We start from the raw sequence: 25988 nt of genomic DNA on the forward strand, positions 1-25988 counted from the left end.
TTTTTTTTACTTGCAGTAGCAGCCTGACCAGTGGATGGGTCCCAGGAGACGCACACCTGCAGCTACTCCCTAATTAGTGTGTGTGTGTGTATATAAGGCAGCTGAAGTAAGAGTCACTTGTCAGACTATTCGCTTTGCTCGCCTCCCTAGCCCAACTGTAGTCTTGACCTCCTGATCTTGATCCTGCTCCTCGACCACGTTTAGCCCTGCCCGTTTTGATCTTGTTTCTGTATTTTTCTGTAAGTACTTTTATCTGTTGATTACGGTCTTTCTTGCTGCCCTTTTTGTTTGGCGCAAGCACTTTTTGTTTGAGTAGATTACCGCGTTTTGACGTGCGCTTTTTGTTCTTCTCGTTCCTTGCATTTGCAAGCGATTTCAGTTGTGCTTTGTTTATTGTGTGCTCTTTGTGTAACAATTAAATTTTTGTGTTCCTACTTGGTGGCTGCATTTTTGGGATCCACTGCTTATACGTAACAGAATAGTCCGACCATGGATCCTGCAGACCCTCGTAAGATACGCCATGCCCTGGCCAGCCTGGGAAGAATCATGGGGCGCCATGAACAATCCCTGACTGAGCTGAGGGAGGCAGTAGCCATGTTAGTTTCACGGTTTGACGCTTTGTCCGCTCTCGTTATTTCGAGGGGCGAGACCGGAGGGATTCCTCTGGCACCCCGTTCGGCCGCTTCGGATGCGTCAGCAGACAATATCCGCAAACCCAGTTTACCGCACCTGGATCGTTATGGCGGCGAACCCGAGTTATGTGGCCAATTTATTCATCATTGTTCATTAATATTCGATCAGCAGCCCCTCACGTACTCTAGCAACAACGCAAGAGTGGCATATATTATGAGCCTACTTATTGACAAGGCAGCCACTTGGGCTATGGCGATCAAAAATACCAAACCTGAATTGTGCACATCACTCAGCTTTTCTCACTGAATTTAAACGTGTTTTTGATCACCCCGTTAAGGGCAAGGAGGCTGGGAGTCAGCTACTGGACTTCACTCAAGGACAGTTCTCTGTATCCGATTACTCCATCCAGTTCCGCATTTTGGCCGCTCAGAGCAGTTTCGGTGACCTTGCTCTTTGTAGTGTGTTTCGCAGAGGACTGAGTTCCCAGCTCAAGGATGAACTGGCAGTTTGTGATGAGACAACAGACTTTGAAGGACTCATTGCTCTCGCCATCAGGCTGGACAATCGAATGAGGGAGCGACGACAGCAGTGTCTGGAACGTGCCAGCACACCGCAGCCAGCCCAGTAACCACCCGTGAGGACCTGGGCATCGCAGACTCCTCTGAGCCAGCACAGAGGACTCCGGCATCTGAGGTGGGTCTTTCACAGATCGGTGGCAGTCATCTAACCCAGGATGAACGGTTGCGCCGCGTCCAGACCGGGGCATGCCTCTACTGCGGTCAGCTGGGACAGAGTATCCTCCTGCCCGGTGTGACTGCCACGCCCCCCTGGCTCTTCCACAGCTATGAGGGGGCAACGCCAGGTGGAGGGATCGGCAGTTGCTTCCCACGAGGGTCACCTGTGTGAGTACACTGAGGACGATACCGAGACAATCGGCTTGACCATGGATTCAAATGCTAAGAGACTAGAACTGCCTGGTGAAATCACAGGTTTTGGACACCACGTTAAAGTAAACGCTTTGATCGACTCGGGTTCTGATGACTGTTTTATTGACTAGGGCCTCGTGAGTTCTCTTAAGTGTCTTACGTTTTTACTCCGAAAACCCCATCGGGTTTTGGATCTTAATGGGCGTCCCTTGGCGGAGGTAACGCGCATCACGGCCCCCCCCTTAATGTTAAATTGTTCGGTAACCATGTAGAGACGCGACGATTTCTTATTATGCCCTCGAGTTCCGCACTGGTAGTACTGGGATTGCCATGGCTAAAGCAACACAACCCTGACATAAATTGGGACATCCCCGCCATAGAAAATTGGAGTGTTTTTTTGTTATTCCCACTGCTTAACGTCCGCTGAGTGACATTCCCTAGCCATGACAGATAAGGGTCCTGAGGTGATTGATCTAGCCAAGGTTCCCCCTGAATATCATGTCGCGAAGGTCTTTAGCAAGGCCCGTGCCCAGTCCTTGCCGCCGCACCGTCCCTATGATTGTGCCATAAATCTATTTCCCAATGCACCGCTACCCAACTCCAAGCTATACCAGGTATCTCATCGGAGCAAGCAGCCTTGTATGATTATAATCTAAGTCACTTGCCGCCGGGTTAATTCGTCCCTCCTCATCACCAGTTGGTGATGTTTTTGTTTTTTTTCTTTATTGATAAGAAAGATAAGACCCTACGGCCGTGTGTAGACTACCGAGGTCTTAATGACATCACTATTAAAGATAAGTACCCTCTGCCATTGCTGGACTCGGCCTTTGCTCCGCTACAGTCTGCCACGATTTTTACAAAGTTAGACCTTCGAAGCGCATATCACTTGGTGAGAATTAAGGAGGGGGATGAGTGGAAGACGGCATTCAAGACACCATTGGGGCATTTCGAATACCTGGTTATGCCATTCGGTCTTACTAATGCTCCCGCAGTGTTCCAGAGACTATGTTCTGCGAGATGTTGAATTGTTTTGTCTACCTCGATGATATACTGTCACTTGTCAGACTATTCGCTTTGCTCATCTCCTTAGCCCAACTGTAGTCTCGACTTCCTGATCTTGATCCTGCTCCTCAACCACATTTAGCCTTGCCCGTTTTGATCTTGTGTCTGTATTTTTCTGTCAGTACTTTTATCTGTTGATTACAGTCTTTCTTGCTGCCCTTTTTGTTTGGCGCAAGCACTTTTGTTTGAGTAGATTACCGTGTTTTGACGTGCGCTTTTTGTTCTTCTCGTTCCTTGCATTTGCAAGCGATTTCGTCGTACTTTGTTTATTGTGCTCTTAAATTAAATTAATTAATTTAATTAAAATTAAATTTTTGTGTTCCTACTTGGTGTCTGTGTTTTTGGGATCCACTGCTTATATGTAACAATATCAGGTGCGTTGATGGAGAGACATTGAAAAGAGGCTGGACACTGGTTCTCTACCCTTGCTATAAAGGGTGCAAATATGTACCATTAGCTACATAATAGAAAAGGTAAGGTAGGTTTACCTTTGAGGTTACCAAATCATTGGAACCATAAAGATAAAAAAAATTAGCACCATTTGTCTGATAGTGTACCTTACCACTTTATGATAGTGTACCTTAAGTCAACAGGAAAGGGACCCAACTCATCCACAATACAAATTAAGATAAGCGGAAGTAGTTACAAAAAAAAAGAATGGGATGAATGCACAAGACCTCTCCTGATTTTGGATTTTACAAACCATAGACTAAACTAAGAATTGAGCACTGGATGGTCCAAAATTAGTTAACTTTACCTAAGGTGGCCACCCCAAAAAGGAGCTCCAGTGATACAAGTGAAAACAGATGGTCATTGAACACATCGTTCATGCTTTCTCACCGTGCAGCTTCACCTGTGGTGCTCGTTTCTGTGTCTTTATTCAGTCCCACCAAAGTTTCCTCTCCCGGTGATTTTCTAGTGACTGTGTCCTGCTGGATCGATGTGGTACTGCCAAGGCAAAGTCGGAAATATTTTTGTTTCTCAACAACCTCATTAGGTACAGTGGAACCTCCAAAAGTGAATATATAAACAGTGGTATAGTAAACCCAAGGTATTTGCAGGGGATAGGGATGGAGCCCTGCCGTGGATATTGAAAATCAGTGAATAATTGATGGCCTCTTGTGAAGGCCACAAGATGGTCGTAAAGCACTAATTTTGTCTCAGTGAAGCTCCTCGAGTCTCTACAACTTAGTTCCTTGGTACAAAGATGACATCTTGGCAAAGAAATGCTTGTTTTGCTTTCACTAGAATACAACGCAGCGAATAGGTGAGTTTTCCACACAATGAGCATTAAGTTAAAAGAAAAATTGGAACACAGTAAACATGACTCGAAGGCAGGGATGATGTTCAAAACACCCAACCTCCGCATTAAGTGAAAATCTGTGTAATAGAAATAGCCTAAATATACCATACAAACTATTAAATATACCATACAAACATGCTAACATATTCACACTTTACGACTTTTAGACTTTATACAGATGTGTCACAGACAGCACTGTTCCACTTGGGAAGATCCATTTCCACCACAGTGTAATTAATTCTAGAGAAAGAAGTTCATACCTGAGTCCAGATTCCAGCGTGTTAATCGTGTCATTAGGAAGCTGGTCAACTGGTCCTGAACTGGCTTTTGGTAGGTGTTCAAACTCCTTCTCATCCTGCTCCTCGGTGCTGCCTCCTGCAGGCTCCTCCACCATTGCTGAAGGTTTCACAACTTGGTTTTTATGTTCGTGTTTGTCTTCCCACCGTGTTTCCTCAATTGGATCTGCTCTGTTTGTGCTTTCATTAGCTGTAACCACTAAAACAAGAAGGGCTGACTTCAATACTAATAGTAGACCTAAAAAATAGGATAAACGGATAATGGATTACCTAAATTAACATGGCTGTTGTGTGGTCTTATATCAGACTTTGTAGACTCTTGAAGATCTAAACACTAGTTTAACAACAATTGGTATAAAATGTAGTTTAGATGCCATAGATGCAAAATGAACAAAGCTAAGCTTAGTTAAAACATCACAAGATAGTAAATTAGTAGGAAAAACTCACAGTTTTAACAGGTGCACAATATTCAACATCCCCTGACGGTACATTTACGTTCAGTTCTCCATCTTCTACACAGAGAAAAAAAAATATAGTGTTTATAAAAATGTCACTGCCAATTGTTTGTTTGGTGTTTATTTTTATTTTTTATTTTTTTTTTTTTGCCAGACTGAAGCAAAAAAGTCTGACATCTGACCTTTTGGTAGCCCAAAGACATTTGACTAAACTTACTCCTGCTGGGACCTTGTCTAAGTGTTGGCACAAGTAATCTAACGTTATGCTGATGAATTTGATCAGGACAAATGCAGACAGATTCTAAGCTTTGGACATCTGTGGTAAATGTTATATTTAATTCATTATCATAACAGCATGTATCAAATACTCTGAATCATTGCTGATGGATTATTAATATTGTCACATGAATGATAGGGATGGAAGGCAGTCTCCAAGTGCCCATTTTGTAAATCTATGATTGAGAGTTGGGCACAAGTCTCTAAGTCCAAGTCCAAGACAAGTCTCAAGTCTTTGACCCACAAGTCCAAGTCAAGCTCAAGACTTTAGGCTCCAATTCCAAGTCAGGTCTCAAGTCCCTGAACACAAGTCAATTCTCAAGTCTTTAGGCTCACAATTTTACATGCAAATCTAAGTCTCAAGTCATTTAAGTTGAAACATACCAAAAAAGTAACTTCACCACAATTTATAATTTTACTTGAATCGAAAAGTGAATGAACATTTTCGGTGAAAGCTATAACAAACGGCAGCGCTGCAGCAGCCTGTTGCACAGAGTTTGCTATGCTTGAGGTCTGCTTGGAGTTACTTATAAATGTACTAGGCACAATTCAACCTCCCGCTAGACTCGAACAAAATCTGTTTCTTCTTCCGCGATGTCAACAACTAAATGTGCCTCTTGTGCAGCACATTTAAAGGTAATGAGTGGTGTTGCTACGTTTGGCAATGAATCAGGTCATCTGTCTTCACGCCCACAATGGCATAAGGCATTCTTTTTTTTTTTTAAATGCACTGTCTTGCAAGGAGACTTAATTTATATAAGACAGTTCATGTAAAAGGCGACTCAATGTGCTTCACACAACCAAAAGCACATCTAAATGCAATGCATGAACAAACCAAACAAAAAAGAGAACACAAGTAGTTGATCAAAATTACTAAATGAATGTGCTTTGACAACATTTAACTCATTTGCTCCCAATAACGTGTAAATACTTTTTTTGTTTGTTTTAAGTGACCCAAAGACGTATTTATACGTTTTTTTGTTTTTTTGTTTGTTTGTTTTTATGCTAGAGCATACAGAAGGCTTTGATGCAGCCTCTCAACTGCAAAGAACGGTTGCAGAAATGGTAGTTATTACACAAACGGCCAGCAGGTGGCATCAGAGTAAAGGAGATCAACCAGGGCCATGTAGAAAAAAAAAAGCTAAATTATTTACAATTTTAAATAGATTTGTGAAAACTGATGAAACTTAGCTCTCTTCTAATGCTAATTGCTGCAAACCGGAAACAGATAGAAACATACTTTTTTTCCTGATGAAAGAAGAGACTTTAATCTTTCTTTTGATAGGTTCCATGCTTTTATAGCAATAGAACACAATATTCTGTGGGCCTTGCAAAATCAGTCAAAATCCAGTCAAACAGCCGGGAGCGAACGGGATTGCTTCTGTGAAAATGGCTGGGAGTGAATGAGTTTAAGCACATTTGCAGCGAAAAGATTTAAAGACATTTAAAAGCAAAAGGAAAGACATTAAAAGTAGCCTACCGAAATTACTAAAGACCGTATTGTGAAATGATTTTAAAAGTGCTTAAAAAACCTTAATCAAAGGAATGATTTTTATTTATTTATTTATTTATTTATTTATTTTTAAGGAGCATAATATTTAACTTGTATTTAAAAACATTTTCACTTGGGGCTGACTTCACTTCCAAAGGCAACTTACTCTATTTGTGTGCAGCACAACAGCTAAATGCCACTACACCATGTTTGCTTTGAAACGTGGACACCACTAATTGACCAAGTCTGCAGAGCCCTACTAGGTTTATATTCAATCAGCATTTCCTTAATGTATTTAGGACCAAAACCATGCAGTGATTTATAGAACAGTAGCAAAATTTTTAAATCAATTCTACAGCTGACTGGGAGCCAGTGAAAAGCCTTTAGGACTGGCGTTAAGTGTTCTGATCTCTTTGTTCTGGTCACAACCCGAGCTGCAACATTGTAAATGAGAGAGTCAGTCAGATGATGCAATAATCAAGTCTACCGGAAATAAAATCATGGAGATGCTTCTTCCATTCTGCTTGAAGCAGGATATGTTTTTTTTTTAGCAGTTTTATTGACTGATTGGATATGACTGCTGAAAGTTAAGTCCAAGTCGCTATCTATCAGCACGCCAAAAATTCCAATGTGGTCTTCATTTTTGTTTTTGTTTTTTAAAGTAAGTCCAAGTGCCCTATTTTCGTTCCAAGCGCAATTCTAGCACAATGCACAGTATAACAGTGTTCATTGGTGTAGTTTTCTTTATTAAGGTATTTTTGCTTGACTTGCAAAAATAGTTGTGCACAGTGCGATGTTTGCATGTTCGTGTTTTCATGAACATACCAGAGTGTGTGTATTCATGTTGTAGCACCATGACGCAGGGTAACGTCTCGCCATCCGCAGACAAAACCTGGAAAGCTGTAAGGGGTAGATTTCATCATTATGTCATGTTGACTTTATCACTATAAGCTTTTAAGTCCAAATTTATATAGGATTCGTAAAAGCACAAAACTAAAACATGGATAAAAACACAATTTGGCATATTTCTGTTCTGTACTAAATTGTTCTCAACCTTTGCACGTTTTCAGCACTTACCTTCAAACATATTTAATGTATTTAGACATCAATTCTAAAAATGACTTTCCAGGTCTTTAAGTGATAGACTCACCTTGCTGCTCCGTGTCATTGTCGTCACCAAGGAGCTTGTAGTTGTCATAGAGTGATAGTTGAATAATTTCCCCATCAGGGCCGAGAATCACGCACCCCACGGCTTGGTCATTCTGCAAATCTGACAACCAGCCACAATATTATTATTAGGCATCACCTCATGACCTCTGTTACAAGAACAATATATGTGATAGGGATGTAACGATATCCAAACATCACGATACGATATTATCACGATATGAAGGTCACGATACGATAATTATCATGATATTGTGGGGGTGTTGGTGATATTTAAAAAAGACCACAATATTGTTAAAAAAAAAAAAAAAGAGCTTATACTAAAAAAAGCACAATATTGTGCTTTTGTACATAACAGCAATGCATATAAACCACCACAATCTCTAATAACAACAGTGATGTTCTTACTTGCTAATGCAAGCCCACATTGATCGATTCACAAGCAAATTAAGTTCCCCTTCATCTGACAACTAGCATAGATTTTAAACATATAAAGCTAAAACATCCCTGATGAAAATTAAATTGCACTAATAAAATAGCCACTAGAGGGTACTAGAACTGCACAAATGGAAATCAACCTGACTTTTTTAACAGATGTGCTCCTTTTAAATATTGTGAACATGACGACAACGATATTGTGGCAGTTTTAATATCACGATATCACGATAATGCCATTATCGTGACATCCCTAATATGTAATGCTATGTACTATGTTCTGTGTAGGCATCTGTACCTCTCAGCTCGAGTGGGAGAACCCCCCTAACCACACTTCTCTTTGCATTGTTGGAATCACAGAAATTGTGGGGATCGGGTATTCGGTTATGTAAAAAGGCTGAGGAGCTCTGCCTGCCCGGGACTTTGCATCCTGCAACGCATCCCGAGACTCTCTCTGGGAGAGGTTGAGACTCTTCGTAAAAGAGGACAGAGCAAATTACAAGGTAGAATGGAATTATAAACAGAGAAAAGATTTTAAAAAAAATAAGGGGAACAAAATATTATAATTATGCTCAATTTTTGACGCACCGTCCGCCAGGCCCAGCAGAATCTCTGATGATGTTTTAGACTTTTGCCCATGATGTAATGTCTCCTCACAGAATTGCTTTGCAGTTCTCTCCCTTCCTGCTGCTGTCTTTTTACACTTCATCTGTTCTATATGATGGAAGAATAACACAATCTTACAAGTTTCAAGTGAAAACACCATCATGACGTTTTCTCACCATGTTTTTTGAAAGGGAGTAACAAAGGAAGAAGCAGGTGGCTATGATGGGAGTCCTTCGGACATGCTTGGGGGTGAAACCCGACCCAGACTGGTTCTGTTCTGACCTCCTGCTGAGTCCGTGTCCCACCGGCATGCCCCACAGTGATGTGGTGGTCTTCTATAGAAGGCAGACACTGATTGTGGTGGACTTCAATGATGGAACCCTTTTGTCCCGCCTAAAACATCCAAGACAAACACAAGTTGTGGCAGTCATAGAAAATCACTAGGGGTCTTGCTCTGATATAGAGCCTGAACGTATTTAGCTGCTGCTCTGTTGAACATCGATACTGGAGCGCTGTCAACTACCTTTGATTTTTGGTATCCTCATGAACTTACAACTTACAAATGGTTTAAAATCAATAGATTCCTGACTATAGACACACAATCTGTCTGTCTGTCTGTCTGTCTATCTATCTATCTTTCTATCTATCACCACTTAGTGTGTGGATCTGGAGTTAAATTATCGCAAGTGATTTCAGACAAAAGGCAGACTGCACCCTGGCCTGTCGAGACAACAACCATTTGTACTTGCGTGTACATCCTTGCTGTGTGGGGAGAAGAAAATTAACTGAGGAGCAAGTGGTTCAGAAAATGGATGGATGGATGAATTGCTCACTAACACAGATTAGAAACAGAAGAAGGCATTCGTACTGTAGAAAGTTTTGAATCTTCTCACATCATGAAAATGGGACCAAAAACAAATGTTGCAGTTATGTTTGTATTCATCCATCCATCCATTATCTTGACCGCTTATTCCTCACAAGGGTCACGGGGGGTGCTGGAGCCTATCTCAGCTGGCTCTGGGCAGTAGGCGGGGTACACCCTGGATTAGTTGCCAGTCAATCGCAGGGCTGTTTGTATATATATATTAATTAATACGGTGTGGTTTTAAGCATTGTTGGTGTTAACATGAACTTACAGCAAATGGATGCTGGTAGTATGATTCAGGAGTGACTGAAGGTTCAACTCTCAGAGAAGGAAGAAAGGAGTCTGTTGGATGAACACAGCATTATATACAGAACACATGAGTTTTTACTGACTTTCTCGGCAGGCATTACCTGAGTTTGTATTTACTTCCTGCTCTTTAGGGTGTTCTGGAAGAACATGTCAACAAGTCTGCGTAATTCACTCTTCACACATTTACTGTATTCCTTTGCCATACCTCTCCTATTGTTGTTCCGGGTCATTGAGGTTTGAGGTTTGACCATAATCACAGATCCTCGGGAGACTGCTACAGCATCATTAGGATTTAGGACAAGGTTCAAGTCACTTGTCTCGTCGTGCTGTGAACTCTTCGCATGTGACTCATTGAGCTGGAAAAGAGGTCATTACATTTCTTCAATTGAGTGGAAACTGAGCGACAAATTACAATTTAAATACAGTACATTAAATGTAACTTAGATCACCTGAAGTTCTTCTGGTTCCTCTGGTGTTATGTGGTCTATACAGGTCTGCATATCAAGAACCAGATCCAACCGGACACTTCCCTTTATTTCCTTCTCATCTACAGGGAAGCTTGATTTGAAGTTTCATCCAAGTAAGGATGATTGAAGCAGATCTTCAAATTGTGTTTTACCTTCAGGTGGATTCTCCAGTTGGAAGTTGGATTCTCGGGGGTCGCCGACCAACTCCTGACTGGGATGTTCTTGTGTGGCATAAAGTTGGGAAACACTTGCACGACGGAAGTTTGGAAGTGGAGGTAAGGTAGTAGTGGCAAACCGCCAGGTCAACTAGGTCAGAGACATGCACAGTCAAAATTCATCCATCTATCCATTTTCTATACCGTTTATCCTGTGCAGGCTTTCAGAGCACTGCAACCTATTCAAGAAGGCACACCACTCCTGAGTTAAAGTTGGAGGATGTGGTCATTTCCTGCTTACCTGATAATTTTGTTGACGCAAGTTGAGAGCATCCAGCCGGTGGTCCACTTCCTGCGTGTGCTGCCGTGTGATCCGCCTCCTCTTCTCTGACCCCTGTGACCCACATTCAGTTCCTAGTGTAACCAAGTCCTGCAAACACAGGAGATCAAACTTTTGGTGGTTTCGTCCTGGTAAAGTTGAAGGACTTTTAGGAGACTTTCTGTGGAGAGGGGTGGGGAGTGAAGAGGGCTCATTCATACTCGTGAGTACAGAAGGAGAGGTCCCCGGCGAGTGGTGTACGTCTTCGGGATGGTTGACTCTTGGCTCCCGAGCAAACTTCCACTGTTGGTTAGATGCAGTAGAGCATCATGGGATTTCCAGATGTAGTAGTCCTATAGTGTTTAGGATAAATATCTTAATGACGTTTTTATGGATCAAAGCAGTTCTCATTCAATTAAAGGCACAATATCAAAATCGTTAGAAACAACCAACTGCCCAACATGGCCCAATATGTTGGGTTAAATGAATAACCCAAAAACTTTGTGTCATTTTGTACAAAATGACCCAATTTTTAAGTTGTTTTATACAAAACTGCCCAATTCTTTTTTAGTTTGCTTGTGTGAGATAACAGAGAAAGTTGGATGAAATTGACACAAGTAGTGAATCGGTGCCTGTGTGACCCAAATTGGATTAGTTTTGACCCAACTCTTTTAAAAGTATTGCTTGGATCAAAATTGCAAAATGGGCCAGAGTACACAACCAATTAAATATTAAAATTAAAGTAAATTAAAGGTGGCCCGTTTGTTTATTTTATAATTTTAAGTTGACATTTAACAACAAAAGAAAATGAGTCACATTTTTGTTTTTCAATTGGCAATTTGAAAGGGAAAGAATGAATGAGGCACATATTTGCCATTCTTTAACTGTTGTTTTGTCAAGCGTTTTGAATTTACTTTTTTTTTTTCAAATGTGCAAAAAATGTTTGTCAGTGTGATACATTGCGTTAATCTACAACTATATCCAGTTCCTTTCTTTAAGGAAATAAGCAGAAAAAGGAGAGCACAATCATGAATAAAAGTAATAAATGACAATGTTTACTTCACTCTCATGTTCAAACATTTCAAGTGAAATATGACATATGAGTACCTGTGGTGTGAAGCAGACATCCAGGCGGCCATGATCGCCCGCACTCTCCGTGATGACACGACCGCACCCTCGACTCAGTGGCGACAGAGACAAATCCTTCATGGTGTTACTTCCTATCTCATCTAAAGAAGCATTTATTAAACAAGCCCAACCATTCCAAAAGTTGTAAAAATCACAAACATGGATTCAAGGATTTCTTTAATGGGAGAAAAGTTTAACAAAAAAATAAATAAATAAATAAAATGGACGTACCTGCTTCCTCCTCAGTTGTTGTAGTGCATGAGTGCTTGTTGCTAGGATGTATGATTCAGTACTTTGTGTTAGCGTTGCCCCAGCTGTAGCTGCTTGGATTAACACACTCACACAAAACACACACGCACACACATTTAGAATAGGAATGTCCAGGAAGTGTCCTGATTGTGCAAGGAAATGGAGAACAGGTTCAGGATTTTTGTGGGATCATTTTGTCCACAGTTTACACAAACTGCACGAATGTACACTAAATAGAAAAAAGAATGCACAAATCAATCAGATCAATTAATTCTTAATTCTTCATCTTATTGACTCTCCATGCTTCAAAGTTTGTGGGAGGATTTTGGGAAAGGCTTTTTAGTGCACAAATGGTGTGGCTGAATAAGCCCTGCCATGTTTATACATGACAGCGCAACTCAAAGTACTTGACATTATTAAAATGCAATTACCCCCCCCCCCCCCCCCCCAATTGCCCCCACAACCCATAAGGATGCAAAGTTGAAACATGCATAAGCAAACATATACAAGTAAAAGGTAAGTAAGCAATGATTGACTGCAGCTTCAATCTAACGTCACTCGACAATGGCGAGCCTCATGGAGAGACAGACTGTGAATGGTAAAACATAGTTTACAAGATTTTAAATAGATATTTATTTATATTTACGTTGCTATAATTGGCCTCTCTGTGAGTCATCACCTTATCGTGGTGGAGGGATTTGCGTGTCACAATAATCCTAGGAACTATGTTGACTGGGGTTTTATGCCCCTGGCAGGGTCACCGATGACAAACAGGTCCTAGGTGAGAGACCAGACAAAGCATGGCTCAAAAGACCCCTTATGATAAGAAAAATTAATGGAATTAGTTTTCCCTTTCCCGGACGCAGGTCATCGGGCCCCCCTCTGGATCCAGGCCAGGAGGCGGGGCTCGAAGGTGAGCGTCTGATGGTTGGGCCTGTATCCATCGGGCCTGGCCGGGCGCAGCCCAAAAAGGTAACATGGGTCCCCCTTCCCATGGGCTCACCACCTGTGCAAGGGGCCAAAGTGGTCGGGTGTGCAGTGAGTTGGACAGCCAAAGGCTAGGCTGAGGCTTTGGCGGTCCGACCCCCGGCTACAGAAGCTACTGCTACTGCTCTCTGGCAGGGTAGGAAGGAATTAGAGATGTAATGATGGCAATATCGTGAAATTGCAATATTCAAACCGCCATCATATATTGTCATTGTCATGTAACGATATTAAAAGCAGCACATCTAATAAAAAAAAAAAAAAGGCAGGTTGATTTCCATTTGTGCAATTCTAGCACCCTCTGGTGGGTAGCGTTTTGGTACAATTTCAGTTTCACATGGCATCATTTGGCCCTTCTATGTTTAAAATCCACGATATTGGTCAGATGAAGGGGAGCGTAATATGCTTGTGGAGCGAGTCAATATGTAAAGGAAAGTAAGTGCCTCAATATTAATTAAGTGTTATTAGAGATTGCAGGTTGTTTATATTCATTGCTGTCATGTACAAAAGCACAATATTGTGTGTATTTTTTTTGAGTATGAGCCCTTTTTTATTTTTTTTTTATTTTTTTACAATAATAGGGGATTTTCCACCGCCGGAACTTTTGGAGAACTTTTCAAATTTGCCTTGGTAAAATTCAGTTTGCGCGTTTTTCCAACAACAATTTCCAGGGTAATTAAATTTCACAGGGGCCATCCAAGATGGATGGATGGATGGATGGATGGATGGATGGATGTTAACTTTAATTGGTTATTTGAAACAGGTTCACATAACAGAACGTGATCTGGAATGACGGCGTTAACCAGAACAATCGCATTCAACCAACTTTGTTGTTTTTATTTGTCTCGAACGCAGAGGCTCGGAGCTGGGAGAATCCAAGTGGGGACATATCCGACTTCCAACCTTTCTCGAATGCAGCATGAATGGACTTTTCTTGCTATGGTGAGAAGTGAAGCCACTGGTGGTGATGCCACTTGCAAAGCGTGCCTAACTCGAATACATTGATTTCTCCGCTGCCTTTTCACGTTTTTTTTTGTTTTTTGTGTGTGTGTGTTCGGGCTGGGAATCTTTGACTGTCTCAAGATTTGATTCGATTACGATTTTTGGGTCTACGATTTGATTCAGAATTCATTTTCGATTCTCGATTCAAGCGATTTTCGACTCAAAATTATTTGATTGACAAATGATTTCTGCTTCAATTTAGAGATATGCACAACATTGTCATGATCTACTCCAGTCTGCTTTGCAAGACAAAATGACAAATAGACACATTAAAGTGTCTTTTTTTTTTGTGTGTGTTTAAACATTTACTAATTTTGTATTGTAAGTGCCCTTTTCCACAAAAACAGCATGTGGGCTACAACTGCCTTTTCCCCTTCTTCTTCATCCATCCATCCATCCATTTTCTTGACCGCTTATTCCTCACAAGGGTCGCGGGGAGTGCTGGAGCCTATCTCAGCTGGCTCTGGGCAGTAGGCGGGGGACACCCTGGACTGGTTGCCAGCCAATTGCAGGGCACACAGAGATGAACCCTTCTTCTTCATTTCTAATTTAAATAAAATCGATTTTTGGATATTAATATCGATTCGATTAATAAATGAGAATCTCGATTCTTTTATGAATCAATTTTTTGGCACACCCCTAGTGTGAGTGTGTGTGTTGTGTGTGTGTGTGTGTGTGGGGGGGGGGGGGGGGAATACCACAGTGTGTGATGTATGATAATAAGACGACAATGATAAGCCTGAGAGAAGTGCAACATACACATTTAATTAGTAAGAATGCAATTATAAATGTTCTCTTATCATGTATGTATCCGAGTGCTACTCAAAGATTCCTCTGCATCATGTTGTTAAAACAGTCAAAAATGAAATGAAAGCAAAGCTCACCGGGGGAAAAAAATTGCTGAGAAATGCAAACCAGTCTAAACTGTAAGTCACAATTCACAATCAGGGTTGTGAAATGCAGGTCTAGAAAGTAACAACTCTGCCACAGTTTGGCCGCTTTAGCATAGGTGCTTCTACTCAACTGGCAGGTCAACAAACTCGTCTCCTGTTGATTAGTTAAGCACCTGTGGGCCGTGGCTAAAACCAAACTGTTTGTTTGTTTGTTTGTTTGTTTGTTTGTTTGTTTGTTTGTTTGTTTGTTTGTTTGTTTGTTTGTTTGTTTGTTTGTTTGTTTGTTTGTTTGTTTGTTACTTTCTGGGTATGCTCCATAAAGAGGGTGCTGGCGTAAAACATGCACTGATAAGAAAAGTTTTCAGCCAAACCCGAACAGAAGTTGTCAGTAACAGTGGCAACGTAAGATGGCTGCCCTCTGGCTTCAGCCGTCGGGGGCAATTGTTAATCCATTCATAAGCCTGTGGCGTGTATGCAGTTCTACGTTATTGTTATTATTATTGTTTTAATTAAAACATGAAAATATTTTAATTAATCGATGGTTCATTAATTACTGGTTGGTTGTGGAAGAAGGTTGTAGTAGTAGGAGCTGCTGTCTCCATAGCAACGACCAGGGTTGCTCGTGGACCAGTCACCAGCAACTGAGCCGGCCAGACATTACTAATTGTCACGGATACATCGCTTGCAAGCTAACGTTAAGTTAGCAAAGCAGGCTCTTGGATTTGAACGGACCGGACTGCGGCTTGGTTGCTGCTGCGTGACCAGGATGAGTTGCTTTACACGTCTGACTTGACGGCACTGCTGAGCACACTGATAGCATTGGCCTCAGCATTAGCATTAGCATGAACTTTAGCATGGACATCCTGCGTCAATCTCAAACGAGATAAGGTGCGTGCTAGCGAGGCTAATGCTAGTTGTGGCTGGATTCTTCTTATCGTCATGATGGATGAGTGACAATGATACATCCTTCAGGAAGCACAGATGGCAAAAGTAGTCACATTGCCTACACAGGGAGAAGTACAGGTACTTGTGTAAAAACAAAAATGGTACAAAGGGAAGTGCTGGTTTGTATACTGAAGTAAAAGTTAATAAGTATAGACTTGGAAATGCTGAAGTACGAAAGATAAAGTGAATTCCTGAGGTGACAATAGTGCCCCCACTATGTACTTATGTAGACATACAAATATACCTGTGTAATAGTAGAAATAAGACATTTTTAATTAAAACTTAAGCAAATAAATAGGGCTCTAAAGTTCTACAGGAAACAAAGCTTTCCAAAATTTCAATATAGCTGAAACGTTCTTTTTTGTACTTCAAACAAAAGCAAAAAGGGCAGGGAGTTTCCTCAACAATATCACTTAGAAAGTTAACTGAAAGTTTAAACCAGTACATAATTCCCCGCGGTTTATCCAGTTTTAACTGTTATCTGTTATCGGCTAGCACTAGATATGGAAGGAAAAAAAAGGCCAATGTCGATATGCATCAAAATGTCAAATATTGCCGCTAATAAGCAGCCCGACTGAAAGAACAAGGATGCCTGCACATTGTACTTGACTTCAAACTTGGGCTGTACCATCTCAACACTAGGGAGAACATCATGGCAAAAAAATCTAAACTTTTTGACATACTATATGATGCGGGCGAGGCATCAAATTTAGAGTTTCAAAATTCTTACTTAATGAAGCATTCCCGGCTGTACGTTTCACCTAGTTACCAAAATTTGAGGACATATGTAACAGCCCTCAAGGAACAAAAAACTCTTTTTGAACCATATGCTAAACCTAACAGGAAGTCTGCCATTTTGATTTACTTTGGTACGCGGGGCCATTTTTTGGGCCATTTCATAGGGGTCTTATTTTAACGAACTCCTCCTACAGAGTGTATCTGATCATCTTCAAACTTGGTGTGATTCATCTTAAGATGTTGACGATGAAAAGTTATTGAAAGCTTTTTATTTCGTCGCACGCTGTTGCCGTAGCATGCACAGTTTGCAAAGGAAAAAATTCCTTCTTAATGAAGCATTCCCAGTTGTACGAAGCAGCGAGAGCTACGAAAATTTGGAGACATATGAACAGCCCACGATGTACAAAAAAAGTCTCTTGGTGTCATGTGCTAAACCCAACAGGAAGTCCCGGGCATCACATTTTGAGCTAAAAAAAACCTCCTCTTTAACGAAGCATTCCCGGTTGTACGTTTCACCTAGCGCTATGATAATTTGGAGGCATACTACATTTGGTTGAGCACGCCACAATAAAATTACAGTAAGGTAACCTGAAATAATTCTTCCAAGATTCAAAAGTTTGGGGTTCTTTTCTCATCAAATGTTCAGTAGCTACAACAATTAAGTGTCTCAAACACCGTTTAACTACACGAACGTGTTCTCTTCCGTATGTTTGGCATTAGTAGAGAAGTGCACTAAAGTATAGTGTGCTTATTTGCTTGTTTTGTCTCTCTTTTCACGTCATGTCTGCTGTGAGTTGGGACATTATGCTCTCAATCGATGCCACTAATATGTAACATCTACGGCCGTAGTCGGCTGCAATTAATGTTCAGTGATGTAATTTCGTTACGTGCCTCATACTTTGAATAATGAGCTCATGTTTGGTGTGTTGTATAACTTTCTCGTGTGTTAGTAACTATTCATGTGGACAGCTAAGACAGTGCTTGTTAATGTGAATTAGCAATGTTGCAGCCCAGTTATTATTTAGACAAGTACATCTGTGCCATTAAGTGATACAGTACAGTACAGTAGTGAGAGAATAGTGGGCCCATATACACACACGTGTCTATAAGTGTAAAACACATTAAACAGCAGAAAGTGGCAGCGGTCCACCGCAACAATGTCTGTTTAACCAAGTTATTCTTACTATTATTATAACCAAGTTATTTTACTCTACCTTTTTCTGCGTTGATTGGGGCATCCTAAGTGGCACTAAACTACATGATGAAGTGTCTTTTGACAGTTCTCTTGTAGAGAGGAGTAGCATGATATTGCTGTTCTCGATTTAAGATCCTCAGCTTATCAAAACTGTCTATATGGTAACAATAACAATAATCATAATAAGGTCTACAAGAACTGTATGGTGTTCAGGGATGAATAGTTTTTCTCATGGAATATATTTATTTATTTATTTTTATTTTTTTTGCTGTAGTAATAAGTAATGCCACAGCTGATGCACATTTTGAATGACAGGGTTCCTCCTATTACTTCAAAATATAAAAATATAACATTTATAGAATAAAACTACAAGTATCCCAAATGCTATAAAAGGTAATGTCACATTGGCCCCCACATTTAACTCCCCCCGCCACCAACGTCTTATTGCAGATAGAAGGATGTAAAATGAAAAGTGCAGTGTGAGAATCCATTGTAAAGAAGGGTTAGGGTTTGCATTATTCAAAAATTTGGTGCCAACATTTTAACTTTTACTGCAAATGTATATCGGCTTCAAATATCGGTTATCTGCCTCCTTGACTACCGATAATCGGAATCGGTATCGGCCCTGAAAAAAGCATATCGGTCTATCTCTAGAACTTGACACAAAAGTAAACCTCATGAAAACTGATCGAGAAATGGGTAAGAAAAAGTAGAGTCATTGATCTCAAGGTGCTGTTGTATGCCAGTGAGTGCAGTGCAAAAGGTTTTTTGTTTCATTTTATTAGTGTTGAGGATGGTGCTGCGGCTCCCCCTGGTGCTGACCGTCCAAGTGGACCTCCTTCTGCTCCTGGTGTCATTGTTCGCCTTCTGGACCAGGCTGCACCGCCTCGCGCACCCCAACGCCGTCGTGTAAGCGACTTGCATCTAATACACATTTAATGTCTTATAATGGGATATTTGTGTGTGTACGTGCACACATGTGTATGTGCTTATGTGCAGCTTTGACGAAGTGTACTACGGCCAGTTTGTATCTCTTTACATGAAGAGGATTTTCTTCATTGATGACAGCGGACCACCACTCGGTCACATGATCCTAGCCTTGGGGGGTGGGTTACCATGACGACCAAATACCTGTCCAACAAATGTGTATGTGTCACTGATGTGGCGTTCGTGTTTGCACTTTGCAGCCTACTTGGGAGAATTTGATGGCAACTTCACATGGAATCGAATAGGAGCAGGTAAAACACACACCCTTGCGTATTTGTATGTGTATACGTACGCGTGCGTGTGTTTTGCATCATTAACTGCGCGTGTGTGTTTGTTTTACGTGCCAGAGTACCCATGTGGTGTGAGCGTGTGGAGTCTACGTGTCCTCCCGGCCGTGTGCGGAGCGTTGTGCGTTCCTTTGGTGTATTGCGTGACTCTGGAGTTGGGCTTTGGTCACATGTCAGCATTGGGAGCGGCATTGCTGCTGTTGCTAGGTAACCACGTGTCTGTCTCACACACACATGCATACACGTAATAAATTGAAGTGTCCCTATTGTTGTTTGCAGACAACGCTCTGATAGTCCAATCACGGTTGATGTTGCTGGAGTGCGTTCTGATCTTCTTCATCCTCTTGTCCTTCCTGTCTTACCTGCGCTTCTACCGTGCCGCCAGCAGGTGAGTCCAGACCCTCGCCACTTCTGAACTGTGACCTTGCAGAGGGGACATCTTGTGACCTCTGACCTGCGACCTCACAGCTGGCCCGTCAGATACAGTTGGCTCCTCCTGTCTGGAACGTCTTGCTTTGCCACCATCGGGTCAGGAAAAGACACACACTCACACACAGAAACAGGCACATTATGACTCGTGTGTGCTTGCATGATCAGGGTGAAGTACATGGGCGCCTTCTCCTACCTGCTGCTGGTGGGCGTGGCCTGTGTGCACTGCTGGAAGTTGATTGGCGACACCCGTGTGCGCGGCGTGAGTGCACACAAGCATCCCCAGAAGCCCTACAACACGTCTGACTGTGTGTTTGTGTGTGTTAGTTGAGCGTGTTTGTTGAGTGTGTGTGTCGCGGTGTGTGCCTGTTGGTGGTTCCTGTCGTGCTCTACGTCCTCTGCTTCTATCTGCACCTCACTCTTCTACACCGCACTGGACCACACGACCAGCTGATGAGCCCCGCCTTCCAAGCTAGCCTTGAGGTACACATGCACACGGGCAATTGCACATGCACACATACTGGAAAACACATGATGCTAATTGATTGATTGATTGCATTGTCAGGGCGGTCTATCACGGATTACGCAAGGTCAGCCTCTGGAGGTCGCTTATGGCAGTCAGGTGACTTTGAGAAGCTCTGCCTCCCAGCCAATCCCGTGCTGGCTACATTCTCACAAAGCCAACTATCCAATTAGGTAGGGCTGCTCGATTATGAAGAAAATATTAATCATGATTGTATTGGTAATAATCTAAATCAAGATTGAGGCGATCATTTATATTTTGGTACAAAAGAAATTGTTTTAACGTAAAAATATATATATAAAGACAAATACAATTCTTTGAAACACTAAAATTATGCAAGTTACTTTTGGATGAAATAAAATGTATTAAATTTGTACTTTTAAAATAAAAAGATGCAAATGTATCAGTTTAAACAACTCAAAATTAGTATTAATATATATATATTTTTACTATTATGCTGATTTTGAAATTGTGGAGTGTAATACAGGAAGTCCTCGTTTTACGTCGCACGCGACCCACGTCGTTTTGACTTTACAGCGCCCGTACCTCGTCTGTGGCACCTTCTTTTTTGTTAATTTCCTACAGTATTCACGCCATTTTAAAGTTATTTGAAGTACAGACATCCATCAAGCAGGTTAGCTCTCCATCAGGCGCGACACATTTCCGTGTTTAAGTTTGAATTAGCGCCGCCCTGCCGTCCGTCAGCATTGAATGTCCGTGCGGAAACACAAAATATTGGGTTGTTCCGGGTTGCTCAAATATGTTTTATAAAATTACTATACAAAGTATTTAGATGTAAATATCGACTTTAATGGTGAAATCCAACTTAAGTTGAAATTGGGGTTACATCGCCATTCGCCAGTGTAGCAACGGAACTTGGCCGTAACTCAAGGACTCCCTGTAATTGAAATTGTAATTTAATATTGATTAATTGCACAGTCCTACAATCAGGTGTAACTCTGTGTCTTACTGTATGTGTGTCTGTGTGCAGGTGAGGGGGAATACACGTGTATCTGTGTGTTTGCACACGTTTGTATGTGGTATCCATGTGTGTGTGTGCGTGCATGTACAGGTATGAGAACGGTCGCGGCAGCTCTCACCAGCAGCAGGTGACCTGTTACGCCTTCAAGGATGTCAACAACTGGTGGATCGTCAAGAACGCCGACAGGTAGTTGGCCTAGTGGTGGGGGTGGGGTCAACGTGCGTCCATCACGTGTGCATCACATGTCTGTCAGGGCTGAGCTCACGGTTGGCCATCCTCCTCGTGTGGTGCGTCATGGCGACGTGGTCCAGCTGCTTCATGGGATGACATCACGATTCCTCAACAGGTGATTGGTCTTCATCCAACGCATTCGGGGGATGCCAGCGAGGATTGAACTTACTTGTGTGTTTTGTGTGTGTGGCAGCCACGACGTCGCAGCCCCTGTCAGCCCCCATGCCCAGGAAGTGTCGGGATATATTGACTTCAACGTTTCCATGCCTGCACAGAACCTTTGGAGAGTGGTAGGTCACCTCACAGGAATTTATTGGGCTCTCATTGTCAATGTCACAGCTCACCTGTCTTCTGGGTTTGGTGTCCCAAGGGCAATTTCACGTCAGTTTCAGTTGACAGTAGAGGGCAGTGTAAGACCAAAATGGCAACCCCCAGAGATCTGTGAAAATTAATAGATTAATCTGCTTAAATTCTTATTCCAATCAGGGTTTAATAGATGCTTTCATTTCCTCGCTGCCAAATTGCAAACTTCTCAAGAGGACTTTCAGATTTGCGGCTCTTGTTCCCATAGAGAAGTATTCCGCTCCTCAAGTCCATCCATCCATCCATTTTCTTGACCGCTTATTCCTCACAAGGGTCGTGAGGGCTCCTTAAGTCATTTGCTTTTATTTGCGACAGTCATAGGTATAGAAGCAGGCTTTCCCCCTGTGTCTTATCGGCCCGGTGGCCATCAGACTTTCCTTGTCCCCCCACCAGGCTAAGCCCCCTCCTCAAATAATAATTCTGCGCTTGTGCGCTGATTTCCCCGACAATGAACGATGAATAGTAATCATTGGATGTTTTTCGCCACGCTAACCCCCACCTTGACGAACACTGTATATGATTCGGGCATATAATTCATGAAAATAACCTTGATCCTGGCAAATAAAGTACTAACTGTTATATGCACAATCAACTTAAAGCTGCTGAATGCAGAAAATTCAATTTTGAATCGCTACTGCCACCTGTTGACAAAAAATTGAACTGCACTCACCCTTCTTCACAGATACAACGCATACTCTACGTCACATCCGCAGATGTCGGGAAATTCAAACCTGAATCCAGTCTGAAAACTATTGACCAGAGGCTTGCAGGAGTTTCCATTGTGAACAGCTAAGATATTAATCTACTAATTGGAAGATGGTCAACTAAAAAGGCTATTGTAAGGATATTTTTGGCCAAACAGAGAGTAGCCTCAAGCATTTGGCAAAATAGGCGTATGTAAATGGCAGAACCCAGAGCTCATCTCATTTCTTTGTTTGCACCGTCCTAGGTACTCTCTCCTCACTCATCGGTTTACATGAGTGACACTGTAAATATGTTCACAGTGTTGATATGTTGTTTATGTATTATATTGAATGTTAAAACAGTGTGAAAGCATCAGAACATTTATTTACGACAAACTTTATAAATACTGTAGGTGGTTGGTTAGTCGTAGTGACCATGAGCCAGTGAACACACGAAGCAAAATAAGTAAATTCAAACTAAAACAATGAAAGAATTACTAACAGAATTTTAACAAAACTTCCGCTCCAAAATACAGACAAGGTTTTATTTTTAATTTCAAATGGCTTACCTTAAGTAGAATCCCACACCCTATCCTTTATTGCACCTTTCTGCGCTGTAAATAGTAATTCATAAATTAGCGATGCAGCACACATTAGTTGCTATGACTGCTACTTCTTCAGTTTCTTCTTCCACTTTCTTTTGGTGCATTACCGCCCCCTTCTTTAGCGTGCAGTGTCCACTACAACAAGGATTTACTATTTACTGCACCAAAAGGAGCAATAACCTACCAAAAAAAGTGGTTTTGGATACGAGTCCCACCTCAACTGTTTTTCGTCTCGTGTTTTTTTTTTTATATATATAAAATACATTTCCCCCAAAAATGCTACTTATACTCTGGAGCAACTTTTATATGATTTTTTTTTTCTTCTTCATCTTCATGATGATTTTTTTTGTTTACCCGTACGATTTGATGTTCTGCATGCCAAATTTATTGATTGAATCGATGAAGTTTTAGTTGATTTGGTTTTATTTGTATAATTCCTGTCGACACAAATAAATTAACAACCTTGCTCCTTAGAGAGAAGTGGCAGTACAACAGGCCAAAATCCAGATTTCAGGGGCTAAGTTAGGGCAAGAGGCAATCTTCATACAACATGCGGTTGAACTAAATAGCATAGTCGAAAAATACAGTTTACGTTGAGATTTATGGAAGTGATGAAAATGATGATGATTACAGTCATTGATAAATTGATGACGATATTGATGACGTTTATTGTTATAACGATAAAGATGGTGACGATGATGCGGCTGTTTCAGGACATTGTGAACCGCGAGGATGATTCTGAGGTGTGGAAGACGATCTTGTCAGAGGTTCGCTTGGTTCACGTCAACACGTCAGCAGTCCTCAAGGTCGGGACAGGAAATCGCCTCATATGCAGTTGCGTCAATTCCTCCTCATTCACAGAAACCCATTTGTGTGTTTGTTAGTTGAGTGGCCTGTCACTTCCAGACTGGGCTTCGGGTCAGATGGAAGTAGTTGCAGAGAAGGTGAAAGGTCACAGCAGCGGAGTTACATGGACAGTGGAGGAGCACAGATATGGAACCAGTACGACCAGTCACTTTATTATTGACCTCAAACGCCTTTCACACTTGTTAAGACAACTGTTCAGTTTATTAACTTCTTAGGTAACAGTGGCACAGGGCAGCCTGCGTTCTCTCTATGCGGGAAGCGGCAACAGCCATAAAAAATATACAGACAGACAAATAGTGCATGTGTTCATGTTTGCAGGTGAGGAGCAGAAGGACAGGGAGGCGGAGCTTCACTCACCCACGCACATTGACGTGAACCGGAAGATTTCCCTGTGGTCAAAGTTTCTGGAGGTTCAGGTGCATTGACGTCGCCGCAGGTGATGTCACAACATGTCGTTGAAGGTGATGATGTCATGCTGCCATGTCATCACCAGTGGAGAATGCTGACAGTGAAGCAGGAAGATAATGAGCATAAATATAGCTCCGCCCCTTTGGAGTGGATCACCATGGAAACAAACATCGCTTACTGGCTCCACCCCTCCACCAATGTGAGACAAATACTGGCGAAAACACAATCTTACACGGTCTTTCTGTGTGAATATATGTGAGAGAGAAAGAGATTGTAGTGTGTGTGATTATGGCCTGTGTGTAAGACTATAGCACGTGAGAGAGAGAATGACTGTGTGAGAGAGTGATTATAATGTGTGTGTCTGCGTGTCAGGCTCAGATCCATCTGATTGGTAACCCAGTATCATGGGGTGTGGCCAACCTCAGCCTGCTGTCCTATCACATTATAGCAGCAATCTACCTACTGAGGAGGAGGCGGGGCATCAAAGACTTACCTGATGGTATATGCACACACACGCACACACAACCAACAAAAAAAATAAACGTGCATCTCATTTAAATGTGTGTGTAGCTGCATGGGAGCGTTTTGTGTTGCTGGGCGTGTTGTGCGTTGGTGGCTGGTTGTTGAACTTCCTTCCGTTCGTATTGATGGACAAGCGTCTGTTCCTGTACCACTACCTTCCCGCGCTCGTCTTCCTGCACCTGCTCAGTGCCGCCCTGTTGGAGCATGTGTACACACATTTGCTCAGGTACACGCACACGCATACATATTACACATATATGCACACAAACACACGGACACAGACACACATGCACACACATCTATTGTAGCTTAGCATTAGCATCATACAGAACAGAAACAAACCTCACTCATTGAGGCTCAGTGCATCAATAGGTCACCATGCATAAGACGTGTGTGTGTGTGTGCGTGTGTGTCCATGTGTTTTCAGCAAAGACGCACACCGCCGCGTGCTGCTGGCGTGCGCGTTTGTCGTGTTGGTGTGCGTCTTCCTGTCCTATCACGCGTTCAGCCCTTTGACCTTTGGGAGCCCAGAGCTGTCGGCCAATCGCCTGCGAGCGCTCAAGTGGAGGAGCTCCTGGGACATCTTGTATCGACGGCGCTAGACTCCTCACCCTCCGTGACATCATGCCTTTGAGAATAGACTGTGCTTCATGTCACATCACTTTTAACAAACAATAAAGGTCAAGTTTATTTTTACTCTCTTTGCCATTTTTTCCATGTATTCGTTTTCTAGAGCAGTTGTCGTCATTAGGGGAGCTGGGGCCTATCGCAGTTGACTTCAGGTGAAAGGCAGTGTACACCCGGAACTGGCCGCCGACCAATTGCAGAGTACAACACAACAGAAAACAATGGAATGGTCACCAGTTAATGTAGGACACATACAGTTGGAGGAAAAAGCATATGGAATGTTACTTCATGTTAGAATTACAAGAATGAGCATATTCTGCTTAAACGAATAGCCTACCTAAAAATTGTCTTTCCTATTTTCATAAACATTGACAGAATTGGGAGGAAAAAGTGAAACCTTGCATTTAATAAGTACTCTCTTCTTTTGGTAGTTTCCTGTTGTTACTAATCAGATGTGCATAGCGTTGATCAGGATTAATTTTGGAACATTCTTCTTTACGAAACTTGCCGTTCAACAAGATTCTTGGTCTGATTTTGAGATAACACTACAGCATCTCCAGTTAATTACAAGGGT

The 25988-nt window shown here is 41.9% G+C and overlaps 2 protein-coding genes and 1 long non-coding RNA gene across 5 annotated transcripts; 2 read left to right on the top strand and 1 right to left on the bottom strand.

Moving 5' to 3' along the window:
- Nucleotides 1–131: 131 nt before the first annotated feature.
- On the top strand, nucleotides 132–2657 carry LOC144030671 (uncharacterized). Its single transcript, XR_013287317.1, has 2 exons — nucleotides 132–239; nucleotides 1189–2657. It is a non-coding gene; the product is annotated as an uncharacterized LOC144030671 (long non-coding RNA).
- An 800-nt stretch (nucleotides 2658–3457) lies between these two features.
- On the bottom strand, nucleotides 3458–12198 carry LOC144030943 (uncharacterized). The gene is made up of 18 exons (XM_077537608.1): nucleotides 12126–12198; nucleotides 11874–11995; nucleotides 10988–11119; nucleotides 10749–10877; nucleotides 10445–10598; nucleotides 10275–10372; nucleotides 10031–10181; nucleotides 9927–9962; nucleotides 9788–9858; nucleotides 8828–9044; nucleotides 8634–8759; nucleotides 8344–8517; nucleotides 7594–7713; nucleotides 7269–7343; nucleotides 4668–4732; nucleotides 4491–4554; nucleotides 4185–4419; nucleotides 3458–3569 (listed from the first exon to the last, which is right to left on the bottom strand). Exons 2-18 carry the CDS (start codon nucleotides 11973–11975, stop codon nucleotides 3458–3460), a joined length of 2061 nt encoding a protein of 686 aa, XP_077393734.1. The 5' UTR covers nucleotides 11976–11995; nucleotides 12126–12198.
- Nucleotides 12199–15643: 3445 nt separating this feature from the next.
- On the top strand, nucleotides 15644–25483 carry pomt1 (protein-O-mannosyltransferase 1). 3 transcript variants are annotated; one of them, XM_077537514.1, is made up of 20 exons: nucleotides 15644–15910; nucleotides 18686–18809; nucleotides 18900–19006; nucleotides 19088–19138; nucleotides 19235–19381; nucleotides 19433–19562; nucleotides 19643–19702; nucleotides 19772–19865; nucleotides 19931–20086; nucleotides 20169–20299; nucleotides 21199–21294; nucleotides 21362–21454; nucleotides 21533–21629; nucleotides 23704–23796; nucleotides 23875–23992; nucleotides 24176–24273; nucleotides 24351–24464; nucleotides 24638–24764; nucleotides 24836–25013; nucleotides 25215–25483. In XM_077537514.1, the coding sequence occupies exons 2-20, from the start codon at nucleotides 18694–18696 to the stop codon at nucleotides 25387–25389; spliced, it is 2181 nt and encodes a 726-aa protein (XP_077393640.1). In that variant the 5' UTR covers nucleotides 15644–15910; nucleotides 18686–18693; the 3' UTR covers nucleotides 25390–25483. The 3 variants fall into 3 exon arrangements, with proteins under 3 accessions (XP_077393640.1, XP_077393638.1, XP_077393639.1); XM_077537512.1 differs by having other exon boundaries at nucleotides 15900–16045; XM_077537513.1 differs by having other exon boundaries at nucleotides 15900–16045; nucleotides 19454–19562.
- The last annotated feature ends 505 nt before the right edge of the window (nucleotides 25484–25988 follow it).

The sequence above is a fragment of the Festucalex cinctus genome, chromosome 11 (genome assembly GCF_051991245.1).
Source record: "Festucalex cinctus isolate MCC-2025b chromosome 11, RoL_Fcin_1.0, whole genome shotgun sequence".
Taxonomy (NCBI): Eukaryota; Metazoa; Chordata; class Actinopteri; order Syngnathiformes; family Syngnathidae; genus Festucalex; species Festucalex cinctus.